The sequence below is a fragment of the Ananas comosus genome, linkage group 19 (assembly GCF_001540865.1).
Source record: "Ananas comosus cultivar F153 linkage group 19, ASM154086v1, whole genome shotgun sequence".
Classification (NCBI taxonomy): domain Eukaryota; kingdom Viridiplantae; phylum Streptophyta; class Magnoliopsida; order Poales; family Bromeliaceae; genus Ananas; species Ananas comosus.
The window spans coordinates 2136510-2153418 of record NC_033639.1 but is presented as its reverse complement, the minus strand read 5'-3'; the positions used below and the strand labels follow the sequence as shown (position 1 = coordinate 2153418).

At 37.3% G+C, this 16909-nt stretch overlaps 2 protein-coding genes across 2 annotated transcripts; one reads left to right on the top strand and one right to left on the bottom strand.

Moving 5' to 3' along the window:
- On the bottom strand, positions 5989-7149 carry LOC109724987. The gene is made up of 3 exons (XM_020254013.1): positions 6978-7149; positions 6794-6872; positions 5989-6655 (listed from the first exon to the last, which is right to left on the bottom strand). Exons 1-3 carry the CDS (start codon positions 6984-6986, stop codon positions 6381-6383), a joined length of 363 nt encoding a protein of 120 aa, XP_020109602.1. The 5' UTR covers positions 6987-7149; the 3' UTR covers positions 5989-6380.
- LOC109725152 (50S ribosomal protein L7/L12-like) lies at positions 8368-12242 on the top strand. Its single transcript, XM_020254235.1, has 2 exons — positions 8368-8448; positions 11308-12242. The coding sequence occupies exon 2, from the start codon at positions 11308-11310 to the stop codon at positions 11884-11886; it is 579 nt and encodes a 192-aa protein (XP_020109824.1). The 5' UTR covers positions 8368-8448; the 3' UTR covers positions 11887-12242.

Below are 16909 nucleotides of genomic sequence, written 5' to 3'. Positions count from 1 at the left end.
TTTTCTCCTCTCATTTCTTCCTTTCCCTCTTCTTTGTCGCGGCGAGCTCGAACCCGCGCCGTCGCCGCCACCGGGCTCCGGCGGCCAAATTGAGGAGGAGAGAGGAAAAGGAGGAGGGGGAAGATGCTTTTGGCAGGGGAGTATATTTGTGAGGGCAAAAATGCGTCTTTCCATGAAAGGCTGCTTAAAAAAAAAAACAGTTCTTAAACAGATGTAATCAGGGGACATTCTGCATAAATTAGGAATTTGCAGGGACAGCTTTATGTTTGTTTCCGTTATCTTGCAGGGGATCTTTCGCAATTCATATGGTTTGCGGCAGGGACGGTATGCAAATAACCTTAAAAAAAAACAAAGTAAGGACACGCGACAGGACCGAACCAATACAAATTCATTTAAACCCAACAGGTAACTATTACTTTTTTAACAAAGTTAACTAACAAGTATCAAACTATCACTAGGTGGAAGGCACCGCGCGTGGGTGCCAGCGGATAGATTCTTTATAAATAAAATAAAGGCATGGTCGGAAAAAAAATTTAGATCATTAACTCCACTCAGTGGCGCTGACATTTTTGGGATGAATAGTATAAAAGGAATGGTTGGTTCCTATATCGGAAATAGGAATAATTTTAGTTACTATTTTCAAGTTTGTAATAATGCTTATAGTGTAGGAATTCCGCGGATGCGGCGGGATAAAATTGAAAACTGTATAGGAGTTACTTTCTTCTACGAGAAAGGACAGGTGATCGAGGGTAGGGGAGTGGGGCGTCGTATAAGAGTTTCGAAATTGTTGCAGAATGGGGCGCGACAGATCCTCTTTGAACGCGGTGGCCGTCCACGGCCTTGAGCGCCGCGCACTCCTCGTCAGGGGTTTCGCGGATCATGCCCTATGAACCGGGCGCGCAGAGGACGTCGAGCGTAGCGGGAGGGGTCGCCATGCGGGGGAGGGTCTCCTGCGGCGTCCTCCTCGGAGGTCTCACTTCTAGGGGGCTGGCCACGCCGTGTGGACGGGTCGGGGGCTGGCGGGAGGGAGGGGCCAGCAACCGATCGGAGGGCGAGTTTGGAAGACGAGGGAGGGTGCGGAGGAGAGCGAGAAGTTGGGTTTAGGATTTAGGATTTAGAGAACCTAATTTTACTACCACAATATTAATTTGTTATCTAAAGTATAAGGATTTATTTAATTAATTAGGAAAGAAAACATATGCCATAGTTTAAGTATATAGCTCATAGGCACATTAAATTAAAATATAAGTAAGATAGTTAAAAATAAACATATAAAAAAATAAACTGACGCAATTATTTCTTGGGCAATACAATAGACAGTTTTTTCCTTTACTAATTAATGTCTTAATATTTCACACTATTTAAAAATTTAAAGGGGCGGAGTATAAATAAATTTAAAGGAGTTAATTAAGAGGTGAGTATTAATGGAGTTATTAACTATTAAGCATTTAAATGTAAGAATAAAGAAGAATGAACACCATTAAAATATATTACAAAATTAAAAATTTAAAAAGAAAACTGATGCCATGATCATCATTATTATTGGAATTCCATATAGAGTTCTTAGATCTGTAGTAGCTAACCTTTAGCAACCGCTTTCATTACCTGACAAGGGTGGAAAATTTAGGACGTCATAATAGCTTAGCTTTTCTATGCCTTTACGATCTCGGTAATCAATGCATCCACCTGGCCTTGTAAGAGCTAAGGTACGAACTTTACGGATTGGACGGCGACTTTCTGCATTACAAAGGATGGAAAACTCGTACTGCAATCTTTCATTTTTCTTTTTGTCGACACAACAATTTTTATGATAATGAAGTGGCATTCTGTAGGAGCAGTAATAAATCAGCATTACGATCATTGTAGAAGGGTGTTGGGAAAGAATCCATCGGTGCTTGAAAAAATTATGCGAAAGCAACGAATACCAGCGGGATATAGAAGGCTATTGGGAAGCTCACAACAATTGCACAACAAGAATACCAAGATTTAACAGTGATGGTCGTTGATATATGTTTCCCGTGGGCGTAGGAGAAAGAGGAAGAGCGCTTGTTTTGAACTTATTAGAAACAAGATCTAACTCGTCTGCCATGATTTCGATCTCTGAATACCATTTGACGAGCGGAGAGTTTTTTTTGCTCGGTGGGTCGTTCTTGTTTGCGATCTACAAGAAAACGGGGACGTTTGGGAGGTCAATTCCCCTTTCCCCGGAATTTGGATGGAGCCATCACAGAAAATTAGGATCGGGACATCCCATGTTACAGTATTTCGTATATATCAACCTTAGAGTATAAGGATGGTTAAACCCGTACCGCTCCATTAAAGACAATGTCCAGATCTCCTACCGTTAGTCTACAGTATCTTATTAATCGATTGAATAGGACCGACTGCTTATGATTTATAGATCGCCTTGATAAAATCACGTGAGGCTCACATTCCATTTGAGGTCTTGGTTAGTTTATGGAGACTAACCTTGATACTATAATTTTACCCTTTTATATTTCATTTACAACAAAAAAGTAGTATTAGCGACACTTTTACAAATATCAGATATAGATCAAAAGTGTAATAATATACCGGCACTTTTTAAAGTGCATTGACTATATGTGGGGGGTCATGTAGTTAGTATGGGCCCGCCTTCCATTATTGGCCACCCATCCTCAGCGACCTGTGGCAGGGAGGGGATACGTGGTGGATCGTAGCCCTTTACGATTCCTGCCAAGATCCTCACGGAGCGGAACTGCAGCCGCCAGAACCCGGTACCTCGGGTTGCAGCTACGACAGCGGAGGAGGAGAACGGGAGGAGGGATGGTGATTCAATTTTTTCTTTTTTTTCTTTTTTTTTGTAGATTCGGCCGAGTTGTTGCTTGGTGCGGTTAGTTGATAAAAGGAATTTTTTTTAATTTTGATTAAATTGGCGTTTCTCAGATTTAGGTGCTTAATAGATTTTCTTAAAAAAATTTGACTAAATGTGACACATATATTAAAAGTGCTCCCAAAAATTTGGCTCGCTTGATACCATAATTACTGTTATAGTGATTATACTGCTTAAGGTGAATTTTGACGAAGTTATTTGTGATGGCAAATTGGCATTTATTTTATTGGTTGTTGAAATTAAAAGTTGTCGAACGGTAATATAAACCAAGAGAACGTATTTGAAATATTAGAACCTTTTGTTCTGGTACAACATATTGAAAGTTAACTTATAAAAGTATATTTACAATTACTATATTACAGAGGTTCTCCAATTTTTAATCACGTTAACAGATTTTTATGGCGCTCTCATCTCCCCACCATGGATACTATCCTCGATACCACTAGTGCAAGGGCTTTTTTTTGCCAAACAACTTGAGCTATGCCAACAATATAAAGCTTTGTGGACCGTTTTCTTTATGTTTGCGATGAGAAGGTCTATAGATATTATATTTATATATGAGCTATATAGGTATATATTATATATATATATATATGATATAAATACACCGTATATAATACTATATATATATTAGTAGTACTATAGTACCTATACTATATATATCCATACTTTCGGAGTCGATGTTGATCATCCTTTCTCCACCGAACCGCAACTTGAGTTATAATTTATAAAAGATATCAAATACTCAAATTAGACTTCATTTTGTGCCAAAAATTTACCTGGCTAACTTCAATTCATCGATTGTTTGCAGTACCTATGAATCCTCGAGGAATGAAATTCCATATAGGGATAACCAAAATAGATACAGCCTAAAAAATCAACTAATGAATCTCATCATTCAACAAGCCAGGAAACGTAAGGATGCCAGACATCCAAGACGGCCTTATAGTAGTATTTAATTATCCAAAAAAGTTAAGGACAATGGTTAGGTGAGCAAACGGAGTGGTCTCGGGGGCGGGGGCCCCGGGCCCCGCCTTCCCGCCTTGACTACCAAGACACCCACGCCCCGTCCTCCCGCTCTGAATCCGGACGGGTTAAAATATTATATTCTCATAATCCGTCCGCCATCGTAAACCCACTCCCGCCGCCCGAATCCGCCCTGCCAACTTATATTTTTTATAAAATTATAATATTAATATTTTATAAATATAAATAATAATTTTTAAAATATATCATATATATAATTTAATATATTATTATAAAAGTAAAAAATATCAATCACAATTCAAAACAACAGTTCAAAAGTTTCAAAATACGATTAGAAATGAAAAGTACCTAAGTTATTTGTATTTTGAAGCTTTTATAAATACAATATTTTGTAAGAATATTTTTTTAAGAAATATCAATAATTTTCGGGCGGTGGATTCGGGTCGGATCATGGGGGGGGATTCGGGGCGGGATTCGGGACAGGTCAAATTTTTCTTATTTTTCGTATCCCGAATCCGTCTGGGATCCGTAAAATTATGCAATCGTTTCCACCCCGAATCTGTTCTATTTATCTCCCATCTTACTACTCCCCGTCGGGACGGGATCTCGGGCGGGAGCTCCCCAACCCGGAGTGGGTTTTGCTCCTAGGCAGGGTCACTACTTTCTTAGGGGGGAAAGGCGAGCCAGCTCGAGGCGGCTTATGTCAGGCTCAATTTCGGCCTTGAATTAATTTTCGAGCCTAAATCATAGGCTCAAGCTCGGTTTGAAAATTAATCGAGCCGGACTCGAGCGGAGCCTATTCGAGTCGAGCAGAGCTCGAGCTCTAAAGAGCCGATTGAATTTCTCACATTATTAATCAATAGTTTTGCATTTATAGAAACAATTACCTTAATAATTTGATGCAACTGTTCAAATAGTTCAACGAAATACGAAAATAATTGTAAGGAAAATGTGAGCTAGGTGACTGTCATGAGCTGGGTGAGATGATGAGAGGATGAGAGAAGAGAGAGGGGAAAAAAATTAGGATTTGAAAATTTGAATGTTAATCTGGTTTAGGTTACGCTGCAACAGTAAAGTCTGAAAAAGGGAGAGTGTGTTAGGTAATTTAGAGTTGGGCTCAATTGCCGGTTATTACTTGTTGGATTTAATTTTAATGGGCAAGAATAATGGCCCAATAATAAGTTAAAGCCTATATACTAATTAAAAATACTTATATACATTATAATATATATATTATATATAATATAACTATATAAATATAAGGTTGAGCTGGAATAACTAGTCGGTAGCAAACAGGCTCCGTTGCCTCCATTTGTTTTCCGATGATAAGCTTCAAATCGACGATCGGCACCGCATTGAACATGATCTATACCATTTATGAATGTCTATAATCAAATTTCAAATCTTTTCGACATTATTTGACCCTAATGACCAAGAGGGTTTCAAAATTTGTAAATTTTTAATGGTCGAATTTAAGGCGTTTTTCTGTTTAACGGCGTAAAGAGTATCTAAATCAATTGAATTTTTGTTAAAAAATTCTTTAAAACTATTTAGACAACAGATCTATCACTCTTAATCTTGATTACAAGACTCCTATGACCATCTTTTTTTAGAATATTTATTTTCAGCGTTCCATTTTTGTATTCCACTCGATGGATAAGAGAACAATATCGAAAATGTATGAAATTTGATTTCTAAACACTTCAAGTGATATAGATCATATTCAACGGTGTTGATCGTCAATTTGGAGGCTCCATCATCGAAAACAAATGGGTGGCAAAAGAGCTCGTTTGCTATCGATAGTATTCTAGCTCAACTCTATATATATATATATATATATATTTTCGAGCTTTCGAGCTTTTCGAGCCTAATTCGAACGAGCCGAGTAATACTCAAGCTCGGCTTGAAATAAATTTCGAGCCTTTTATTTTGTTCAAGCTCGGCTCATTTAATTTCGAGTCGAGCTCGAGCGAGCCGAATATCGAGCCGAACACGAGTCGAACGCGAGCCGGCTCGCTCGTTTGCCAGCCCTATACTTCATAAAGGCAAAAGTATAAATAAAGAAAATAAAAGGAAGCTCCATTTTCATGCAACATTTTAGCTTACATTACTGCATAACATACCCAATATACAAATGGAAGTTATAATTGAGTCCAAAATATTAAGTTATTAGGACGGATACATCCAATCGAGTTCAAGTGAGAAAACACATAGCGCCAGCGGACTTCAATCATACCAATCTGAAATTCAGCCCGAGACAAAATGTTGGCCTCTTTAAGCCAACAATAATCGCAAACTCACATTTTTAGAGATTTCAAAAATAAAAACATATTATTACAGTGGATGAAATATGATTGAAATCTTAAAAAATATATTAATGCTCCCTAGCGCCCCCCACACCACCCCTACTTCATAATTATCCCCAAAAAAGGAAAAAAAAAAAAAAAAACCCTATAGAAAGTACCTTAATAAAAACCCTATAGAACATATTTTTGGTTTAGTTCCCACAACTCATAATCTTCTAATAAAAGATTCTGTAAGGATCATACGTGTAATCTTGAGTAAAATATGGGTACGGTGGCAGAACTGTAAAGTTATGATATGGCAGGGGTACTGCAGATTGAACGATCTTCGCCTCGGGTTGTTTACTCTCTTCTTTCTTAGCTTCCACTGGCGCGACGCTGATCAATTCTGCGTAGGACATTCGCTTCCTCAGCGCGGTCGTTAGTTCGATCGAATCGACCCCCTCCCCGACCACCACAATTCGATCGCCTTCCAACGATGCGGATATAACACCTACAAAAACTCTTATCTTTTAGAAACATATATATATGTATATACATCTAGCAATTGAATTAAACTTAAAATTGTCATTTGTAAAAAGAAGACGAGGAGAAAATTAATTAATGTATCTTTGTAATTGTGATTAATTACCAATAAATCGAGTAGCAATTTGAAGTGCTTTTGAGCGTCTCTTGGGATCCTCCATTGAGACCTTGAGAACCATCTTTTGCTGTACACAATAAATTAGATATATATAATTAAGTTATTATACAGAAAAGCTCATTAATTAATGAATTAGAACAAATAATAAGATAGGCTCAGAACTTCATTTTACCTTAACCATCTTAGTGTGGAGAAATAGCTAATGGATGGATATACACCACAGTGTATATCTATTAATTCTTTTCTCCTTTTTTGTGGAGAGAGAGAGAGAGAGAGAGAGAGAGAGAGAGAGGAGTACAAAGCGGTATATACTTGGATTTTGCAAGCTATAAGGTTTCCTGGTATGAATATTTATAGATCTTTCATATGGTCTTAGATACTGAGAGAGAAAGGACTAAGGAGTGGTTTGTGATGAGTCAATCGTCAACTGATAAAAAAATAAAAGGCTGCAATAAATGGCTGAGTTTCCACGCGGACTTAAGTCTTTAGTTGACTCTTCTTTTATTTTTTGTGTGTACAGTTTAATAGTACTAATAAATCTTATACTGCACTTTAAATAATAATTAGCGACGATTTAAAGCGTCGACAAGAATAATCCCAACGGTTGTAAAAGCGTCGAGTAAAAAATAAACATGTCGATATAAATATACCGACGCTTTAATATAGTGTCTCAGTATTTGATAAAAATATATTTATTGGCAACGTTCCGCACATGCCAAATATTAAAAACACTAGAATAAAGTGTCGTCTAGAAAGTGATCGTCTAAAATATATTTTGTTGTTTACTCAACGACTTGTTAATAAAAAATAAAGAGTTGTATGGTTCAGGCCTCTTCCTTAATCTTATCTTCGCAATCTATGCCATATCTGATCCGGTATCAACGGAAGGATGGGCAAGGTAAGAGAGCAGAGCATGGGATCAACGTAGAGGAACCGGAGGACGAGAAAAACGCAGAGGAAATGGGAGGTGAAGAGCGGAAAGAATGAGGAAAAGAAGGGAGACAAATCTGGAGGAGAAAAAAAAAAAGAGAGAAATAGAAATAAGGATATTTTGGTCCGTTTATTAAAGGTACAGGCAAAATCTGCAAAATTCAAAATAGTAACCCATTTTTACAAAAAAAAAAATGCAATATCGGTGGATTTTTTTATGTAAAAAGGCCTTTATATAACTAGAAATTTATTAACTTAAATTAAATTTTGTATCAAAAGAGAAATTAAACAATTTAAATTAAACAAATTAAAAAAATTGAGTACTAAAATTTAAAACTTTTAAAGATTGAGAAAGTCTGATAAAAATGGTCAATAGTTTAGATAAATTCTTTCATTTTTTACCAAAAAAATAAATTTTAGGGCGGCTATGTCAAAAGTTCCTATAGTGGAGGGTGTTTCTACTCAATTTTACCTTCAAAATATCAATTTTCAATTCTCTAATAAATATTCACATCATTCGGTTCATGTAACGTACTGATACACGTGGTGCAGCAAACAAATGCTCGTCTCACACGTGCATGTCACGTGACCATGTGGCAAAATGACATTTTTACCCTCGTCGAACGCTTCTTTCTCGAACGGGGGCCCCTCTAGGGCAAAACCGCGTAGAACGACAACGACGACGACGACGACGACGCTCTGCGCCTCTCACTGTGAGTCCCCTCCCTTTTCTCTCAAATTAGATTTCAAATTCCATATTTGTTCCTTGATTTTCTAATTTATGATCATTTTATTGTGATTTAATGTGGTTAATTTCGTACTGATTGGTTTAAATTTCCCAAAATTTGCCCCAGAAAAAAGCTAGTCGGAGAAGCCAATAGGAACGTAGTGATTTGAAACCCTAAACTACAAGTTTGTAATTTATGATCATTTAGTAGTGTTTTTTTTTTTTTCTCTTGTGCTTAATTTCGTCCAAATTAGCTTAAATTTCCCCAAGTTTTCCCCAAAAATGCTAGTGGGAACGGAGTGATTTGAAACCCTAAACCCTAAACCCTTAAGGAGTCGCCTTTAGTTGCATAGGACGTGTCAATCTATCTATCAGCCCCATTTTTCTCTAATTTTGCTTCAATTTCCATCCTTTTTTTCCCCTAATTCGATCCTTGTTGATTTTAGATTTTTTTTTTTTTGCTAAAATAGAAATAGTCGGAGAAGCCAAAATGAGCAGAGTGATTGGAGACGCTAAACCGTTAATCTGTCTCATTTACATGCTAAAGGAGTCACCTTTAGTTGCAGAGAACCTTATAGTCTCACGTTGAGCGCACTTTCTCTCTAATTCGCTGCCGAATTCCCTTTTTTTGGCCTTAATTAGATCTTTATGATCTTTTTATATTGTTCTTGGATTTTTCTTTTTTCATCCTAATTGTGTTGTATTACCCAAATTTTCCTGAAAAAGAAGCTTGTCGGAAAGGCCAATGGAACTGACCCTAAATTTGTCTCCTTTTCTTGCTTAGCTCCCTCTTTTTACAATATTTAGGATACTTGGAGGCACACCTCAAATCAACATTGCAATACGCAAAGCAAACACACAATTCTTGAGAATTCTAATGAGAGAAAGAAACTGGTGTTTTAAAAAGCCCAAGGCGCACCATGGCGCAAAGGGCTTGTAAAGCCTAGGCGCAAGCGACAGAATAACTAGTAATAATAATTACTAGTTATTTGAAGATTAAAAAAAAAAGGGCTTAAATTTCCCCCAACTTTTTGTATTATTTGAAGATTAAAAAAAAAACTCTTTAGAATAACTAGTAATAATAATTACTAAATGGCACTGAAGCCTCAAGACACTTTAAAATCAAGAGAATTTAATTATGTGGCATCATCTTCAGTTTCATCGTCGCCAAAGCGATCCGCCTCTGCAAAATCCGCCATGAATTCATTATGCTCCTCCATCGCTTTCTTCGGCATGATATCTTTGATTTCCTCCTTCACATGCAATGGACTATTTGTGCATGCTTTTGCATTTTGGAAACCTCCAATGATAGGCTATTTCATCCCATAAATTCCTCATTTTGTTGCTTCTAAACAAAAAAAACACGCATGTAAGATTATTTTTATTTTTTGAATCTGCCAAAAATACATATTTCCATGCAGGGTCCCAGTCCCTTTTCGATTCATTCGAATCCATTCAAGCTCCAATTAGTATGGCAAAAATGACAAAAAGAAAAGCAGTAAAAAAGGGTTAAAATGTATAGAGATTCCCTCTCCATAGGCCATTTTCAAGTACACCCCTGAACCTTTTTATTTGAGTGGCATCTTTTCAACTTTTTTTTATTTTGATTTGAGTAATTTCGAAATATTTTGGTTAAATTAAATTGTTAAAATCAGAAAATTAACTTTAATTTAATTTCCAATAATTGATTGAATTGATCAAATACCAATTCATTGGGATTAATTGGGGAGTGAAGATGCAGTTCGCTTTGGCGGTGATGAAACCGAAGATAATGCTGCAAAATTGAACTCTCTTGATTTTAAAGTGTCCTTGGGCTTAAGTGTTAGTTAGTAATTATTACTAGTTATTCTAAAGAGTATCCTTTTTATCTTCAAATATTATCAAAGGTTGCACCTCACCTCTCAGGCGCCTGTCTGCACGCTGCACCTTGCGCCTAAGCGCTACAAGCCGAGAATTGTCGTGCCACCTGCACGACCCGTGCTGCTTGCATGGCAAGACCTATGTCGCTAGCCAGCCGCAGGTTACAAAGGCACAGGGCATGCCAATGTCGGCACACCCTCCCGTGCCAACATTGGCTCGATCTTTTTATTAATTTTTTAAGAAATTTTTTTTTTCCTTAAGAGTGTTTTAATATCTTTAATGGATATAAAAATATTTTGTGTTCTAATATCTCTAATGGATATAAAAATTGTGTATTATATCTTATACAATGTAGTAAGAATAAATTCATAAACATCTTAAAAACTAAAAAAAAATATGTTTATATATATTACAAAATTATTTGCATGATACTAAAACCAAAGTCACAATTGAATAAAAATTTATAGGAAAACACTATCATGGATAATTTGAGATATAAAGTGATAAAAGAAATTGGAGAAATCTTTTTATTTGTATTTTTTCACTAAAAGGTGGTCTTTTATTATACAATGGAACTTAGTAATTGCTCCAAATGTTAGTAGATTTACAATGGCATTCATGTGATCTGAATGCTTTATGAAGAGAACTATTGGGAATCAGAGGCTGAATTGTTGATTGAAATGCGTAGATTGTTCATGCAGTTTTCTTTCCCCCTTCCCTTCTAACTTTAATAAACTTCGGGTGGCGATCTGCAATTGCACTTAATGTGCTCCGAGGGGATCCGGCGAAGCTTCCCAATTTAATTTAACTACTTGGCGATTCCTCTTCCTTTTCTAGATATTAAGTGCCTCAGAATGGTTATGGTTCAAAAAGTAAAAATCATTTCAATCCAGATTTTGTACATGTTAACAAGAATGCAAGATAATAAATCTCTGTTGGTGTCCTTATCTGTGTATATTTTTTTTATTAATTCAAAAAACTTCAGATGATGAACCGGCTTGCGCTTCTAAAAGAACTACAAGGTTCTCTCTCTTTGTCGAGGAGAGAGATAGTATCAGCTCAACGCCGTCTATTCAGTACTGACGTGGCATCCAACAGCTCAAACCCTAAGAAATACAAATACCCTCCAGTCTACAATCCCTATGGACCAAGACCACCACCGTCTGAAAAAATTGTTCAGCTCGCGGACCAGATCGCCGCTCTTCCGCCTGAAGAGATAAAACAAATTGGCCCGACTCTTTTAATTAGGCTGAACCAACCGAAGCTGCAGCCCATATCAGGCCAAGGTTTCAGTTTTGGCCCACAAACGGGAGCCGGCCCAGCAAAAGCAGAGGAGAAGAAGGCTGAAAAGACGGCTTTTGATGTGAAACTAGAAAAGTTTGATGCAGCTGCAAAGATCAAGGTTATAAAGGAGGTCCGGACTTTTACCAATTTAGGGTTGAAGGAAGCCAAGGACTTAGTCGAAAAAGTACCGGTCGTTTTGAAACAAGGGGTTACTAAAGAGGAGGCTAATGAGATCATCGAAAAGATAAAAGCAGCCGGCGGTGTAGCTGTAATGGAGTGAAGGGGATTCTTTCTCGAGCTAACATGTTTTTTGCACCGAATTTTGATTATAAATGCAAATTGCAGCCGAGCAATGGTTATAAATGAAAATTACTTGTCGATGTTTCGTGAGAAACTTGCAAAGAGACCCATGTTTCATTCTTGGGTTCACTTGTGTTTCTTGGTGCTTTCAAGTAAGAGAGCTTTAGCCCCCAAACTTGTATGGATGGATTTCTTCTCAGAAAATAAATTGCTCCGGTTAGGAGGGGTTCAGGCTTTTTAGGTTAAACATCCGGAATGAAGAGTTACTGAACTTCTTGAAGTCACTGACAATTGAGTTAATTCATCGCTTTATTGTTTTCTTTCTTTCCTTTCCAACTAGTTGATTCAGTCCCTTCAAGATACAAAATTCATCGTGTGTGTTTCGTCGGCATTGCTTATTTTGCCTCCTCTGAGCTAGAAATGGAGTCTGAAGGCCATGGAGAGCATGTTCAAGATGGTCCTATGCAGAATGTGATGATACCATGTTATTTTTATATCTTCTCATTCTGCTTGATTTGATTGCAAGGTATTTTGAAGTGGTGGAAAATGAAACATGAAAAATGCTTCAGAAATAGGATTCAGGATTTAGTTCAAATTTGGTTGAAAAGAGTCAATTTCATATGAAAATAAAATCGAAAACGTTTTGTACATATTGTTCACTGCTACAGGGATAAAAAGATGGTAAACATGTTGGTGTGTATTTGGTTACCTACAGAAACTTTGCATTTTGGATCTCACAGTATTATTTGTTCAAACTTGTAGTGTTATGATACCTCTGCTTCACAACAGACCCTATTTAGTTTTAATTTTTTGAGGGATTACCCCTCACTTTATATTTATGTAATGCCATTGAAATGCATGCTTAGTTAGAGAGAGAGAGAGATCAAAGACCACCTAAAATCTATTATGAGTTTTCCAAAAATAATCCTAGAAACTTCTGATTTTGACAATTAGACCTTCAAATAATAAAACTTAATGGATCCCTCTTCTGAAGAGAAGTTGCTACTTGAATAGAGTTTCTAATCGCATGTCTGGTATATAATTTTAATAATTTTGAAACAGAAAAAGAAATTTTAGTTTTTCTCTTCTAGATATGATAATTAAGTATCAACGTTGAAGAAGAATAAGTTGAACTTTTGTTCTTCTTTTTTTTTGTGTGCGTGTTAGAATGTGAGTAATAGTTTTCTTTATGTTTTAAGGATTTATGAGATTATATGCAATACAAACAATGGAATATGTAATTAAAAACTACAATTGGGGGCACCAGGTTATTGGCTATTTGAACTATCAAAATTAAAAGTTCGGCCTCCTATTTGCAAAAGTGGTGAAGTTCAGGAGCCAAAACAAAATATATTGCTACATTAAGGACTACTGGGGGAAAAATCTCCTGTTTTGTATTTCACAATACAAATCATTTAATTTATATTTTTTTGATAATTGGTAAATGTTAGGATAAGGTACTTCAACCTGCACAACTCTGGAAAAGAGGAAGATGTTGCTCATGGTCCCCAACCTAAAAGAGTTTGATAATGTCTTCAAACTTACTTCTTAAAGTGTAAAACTATAATATTTCTAGAAAAAAAAACTATGCAGCTTGCTTTTGTATTATTTTCGGTAATGGAGCATCAGAATCGTGTTTCGTGCGCCCGAAATTTAAAAGATTGTGTGTTATTTCTTCTGTGCAAATAAGTAGGAAATTGTTGGGATGCTAGAGTCGTGTGCCGAAAAGTTATTCCGGGCACCCAAAACTATTTTGAATTTGTTGAAGAGATTCGCTGACGTGGAATCATTATGGAAGTAGGTTGTCATGGCTTTAGCGTTTTTGTTCGCAAAGCTCATGCGGCCCCCGTCTTCCTGCTTGAAGATAGGAAAAACTAGCTCTTTATTGCTAGTCTGGACCTTTGCGCGCTATGATTAAGTATGTAAAAAGAAGAGAAGAGAGAGAGACAGAGATTTTCAAAAAACTAAATATTCCACTATTTAGAAAAATAGGATTATAATACACAACTACTCTTCTCTTTCTCTCTCTCTTTATATACTCTCTCTCTCTATATATATATAGAGATAGAGAGAGAGAGAGAGAGAGATCTGAGCTACTATACTTTTAAAAGCGCCACGCCAAGTCATTGGTACTTATGGATTTTTAGCCTTTTGATAAAAATTTGTAGGTTTAGGATAATAGTAGTCCCCTAAGATTGAGTGGGTAATTGGTGAAATAATATGATCTAAGAGGTGGAATTGGTTAGAGTGAAAGATCTAAAGGTGAAAAACTTACAAGCACCAAGTGCGTGGTGCTTTTAAAAGCACCATGGCTGGACACACACACACACACACACACTCTCTCTCTCTCTCTCTCTCTCTCTCTCTCTCTCTCTCTATATATATATATATATATATATATATATAAGAGTCCGGCTGCTATACTATCAATAGTACCAAAGTGCTTGGCGCTACTAGATTTTTTGTTGTTATATCTATCCCTTTGATCATTTTCACCCGTTAGATCATACTATTCAACCAACCACCCACTCAACCCTAGAGGACCACTATCATCCTAACCGCACATCCCTTTATCCAATGGCCGATGTGAAACCCCAGGAAGCCCTATTCCATATTGCATTGAGGCTAGCATTGGTTGCACGATGTACTTTGGGTAAAGATAGACTTGTATCCTATGTCATATTGCATCGTTGCATTCTATGTAGAGAGTGAGCATAGTGGAGTCACATGTTGGGTGAGAAGTTGATCACACTACCTTTGTGAGCAGCCCTAGGTGGGCGACGGAGCGGTAAAGCTAGCCCCCACGTGGCTAAGAGGGGTAAGTTGCGCTTGGTTTTGTGGAAGCCCCCGATTCGATCGAGAATGAATTGGGTCAAGAGTAAGCAAAGAGTACTGTTGAACATATCACCATGAAATTCAATGTATTGATTTTGTTACGTCTTGGGCGGATAGGGGAAACTCCATCCGTTCTGCGGTCTGTGCGCATGCTCGTATGGCCTTCGCTGTGCAATGGGGCGGGGCGTAACAGATTGAGGTGGTATTAGGGCTTAAGTATTTTGGATGGTGGCTAGGTCCAAGAGGTTAAGAGAGTTGTATAGGATCGTTGGCGCTAACCATTAATCCCAAAAGCTCGAGCTGTTAGAAATACGCAATCAATTCACTTAAAGCGTACAGATATAGCGCCTACGGGTCTCGATTGTGACTTGGCCCAATCAGCCTCACGCCACTTCGAACATGACTTGGCCTACCCAGCCTCACGATATTTTGAACATGACTCGGCCCAACATAGCCTCCCGCTACAGGGCAGGATGCTGGCTCATTTAAGCCAATTTAAGCCAACAAGTTAAGTGTGCTAGGACGGGAGTAGTCCTAGGATGGATGACCCCCTGTGAAGTTGGGGCGTCAAAGTTGGTATCAGAGCCAATTATCAGCCGAAAATATTAGATGAGTCTCAGCTGAATCAGAATTATACAGCAGGGAAAGCGAGGCTTTCATGCTGTTGATTGTTGTGGGTGAGCGCAGCTCAGCACAAGGTCGGTTTAGGCTAGCAAGATGAGTCTCACATTGCCAGTACTTGTGCGTCTGAGCCTGATGAGGACGTCAGGACTTAAGAGCGAGAGAATATGAAACCCTAGATAGTCCTATATATAAATATATTAGAGCTAAAAGTCTTAAACCGGCTTAAACATTTTAGCTTGTGGCTAGACCCAAGAGGTTAAGAGGGTTAAGCGTGTCAGGACGAGAGTAATCCTAGGATTGCTAACCCCCTGGGAAGTTGGGGCGTCAAAGCTGAAAACCTAATAGCTCCAATGACTTGGTACTATTAATAGTATAGTAACCTAGTTCTATATATATATATATATATATATATATATATAGAGGCCGGCTACTATATATGCTATTAATAGCACGAAGCATTTAGTGCTACCAAATTTTCCGCCGTTAGATCTACCTTCTTGATCATTTTCACCCGTTAGATCATACTATTCAACCAACCACCCACTCAACCCTAAAGGGCCCACATCATCCTAACCGCACATCTCTTAATCCAATGGTCAAAAACTTGGTAGCACCAATGACTTGGTGCCATTAATAGTATATTAGCCTAGTTCTATATATATATATTTGTGATGATCCCATTCATTAATAATAATAACTTGTTGGTTCAAATCACTAATCCAAAATGTTTAGATTCAGACGTCTTTATCGGAAAAGACTATTAGACGATGTGGGACTATTACTAAACTATTACTAGAGTGTGCAGCCTCATATATACCCAATCGTAACCGGATTTCTCGTGCTTAGACTCCGCCGTTTTCGTCAAGATCATCAGGCGATATAAGACTCACCTCATATTTTCTGTTACTGAAACGACTCCGATACCACTGTAACGACCTAGCCCGCTATCAGCAATAACTTATTGGGTCCAAACTATCTTCCCAAAATACTTAAATTCAATTATTATTATTAGAATACGTGATTTCTTATATTTTTTATCAGAATTATTGTCATTCAATGTGGAATTATTGCAGTGTTACACTTTTACTTCACATATATTTAAGTGTAAATATTGTTCAATTAAAGATATTCAGATATATTTCTATTAAAGATAGCTGCAGCAAGAAGTAGAAATAGCAGCAGAACCAATTAGATGTTTCAAGTAAGAAGGATCCAAGCTTGGTATGAACAGCAATTAGGGCATCAGGAATCCTGTTTGCTTGTTGAGATGAAGCATGGTAAAGTTCCTTAAGAACTAAGGCACCCTTATATAAGATATTTAACTATTTGTGCACTTTTAGAAATTAAGGACCCTCCAAAAAGGGACCCCTTATGATCATTTTGGCATCACCCTGTTGCTCTTTCATTCATTGCAGGATTCATTTTAATCTGTGTTGTCTCTTCCTGACACAAATACAAGTTTCCTAGTCTATAAAATAAAAAAGGTAAACTTCAACTATCACTCCTGTGGTTTCACACTTTCTCATTTTTGTACTGTGTGGTTT

Bases quoted from the DNA above. Each gene is read 5' to 3' on its own strand.
- LOC109724987 (XM_020254013.1), bottom strand. The intron at 6,656-6,793 runs GTAATTAATCAC...GAGTTTTTGTAG, and splicing joins AATTGCTACTCGATTTATTG to GTGTTATATCCGCATCGTTG.
- LOC109725152 (XM_020254235.1), top strand. From the start codon at position 11,308: ATGATGAACCGGCTTGCGCTTCTAAAAGAACTACAAGGTTCTCTCTCT.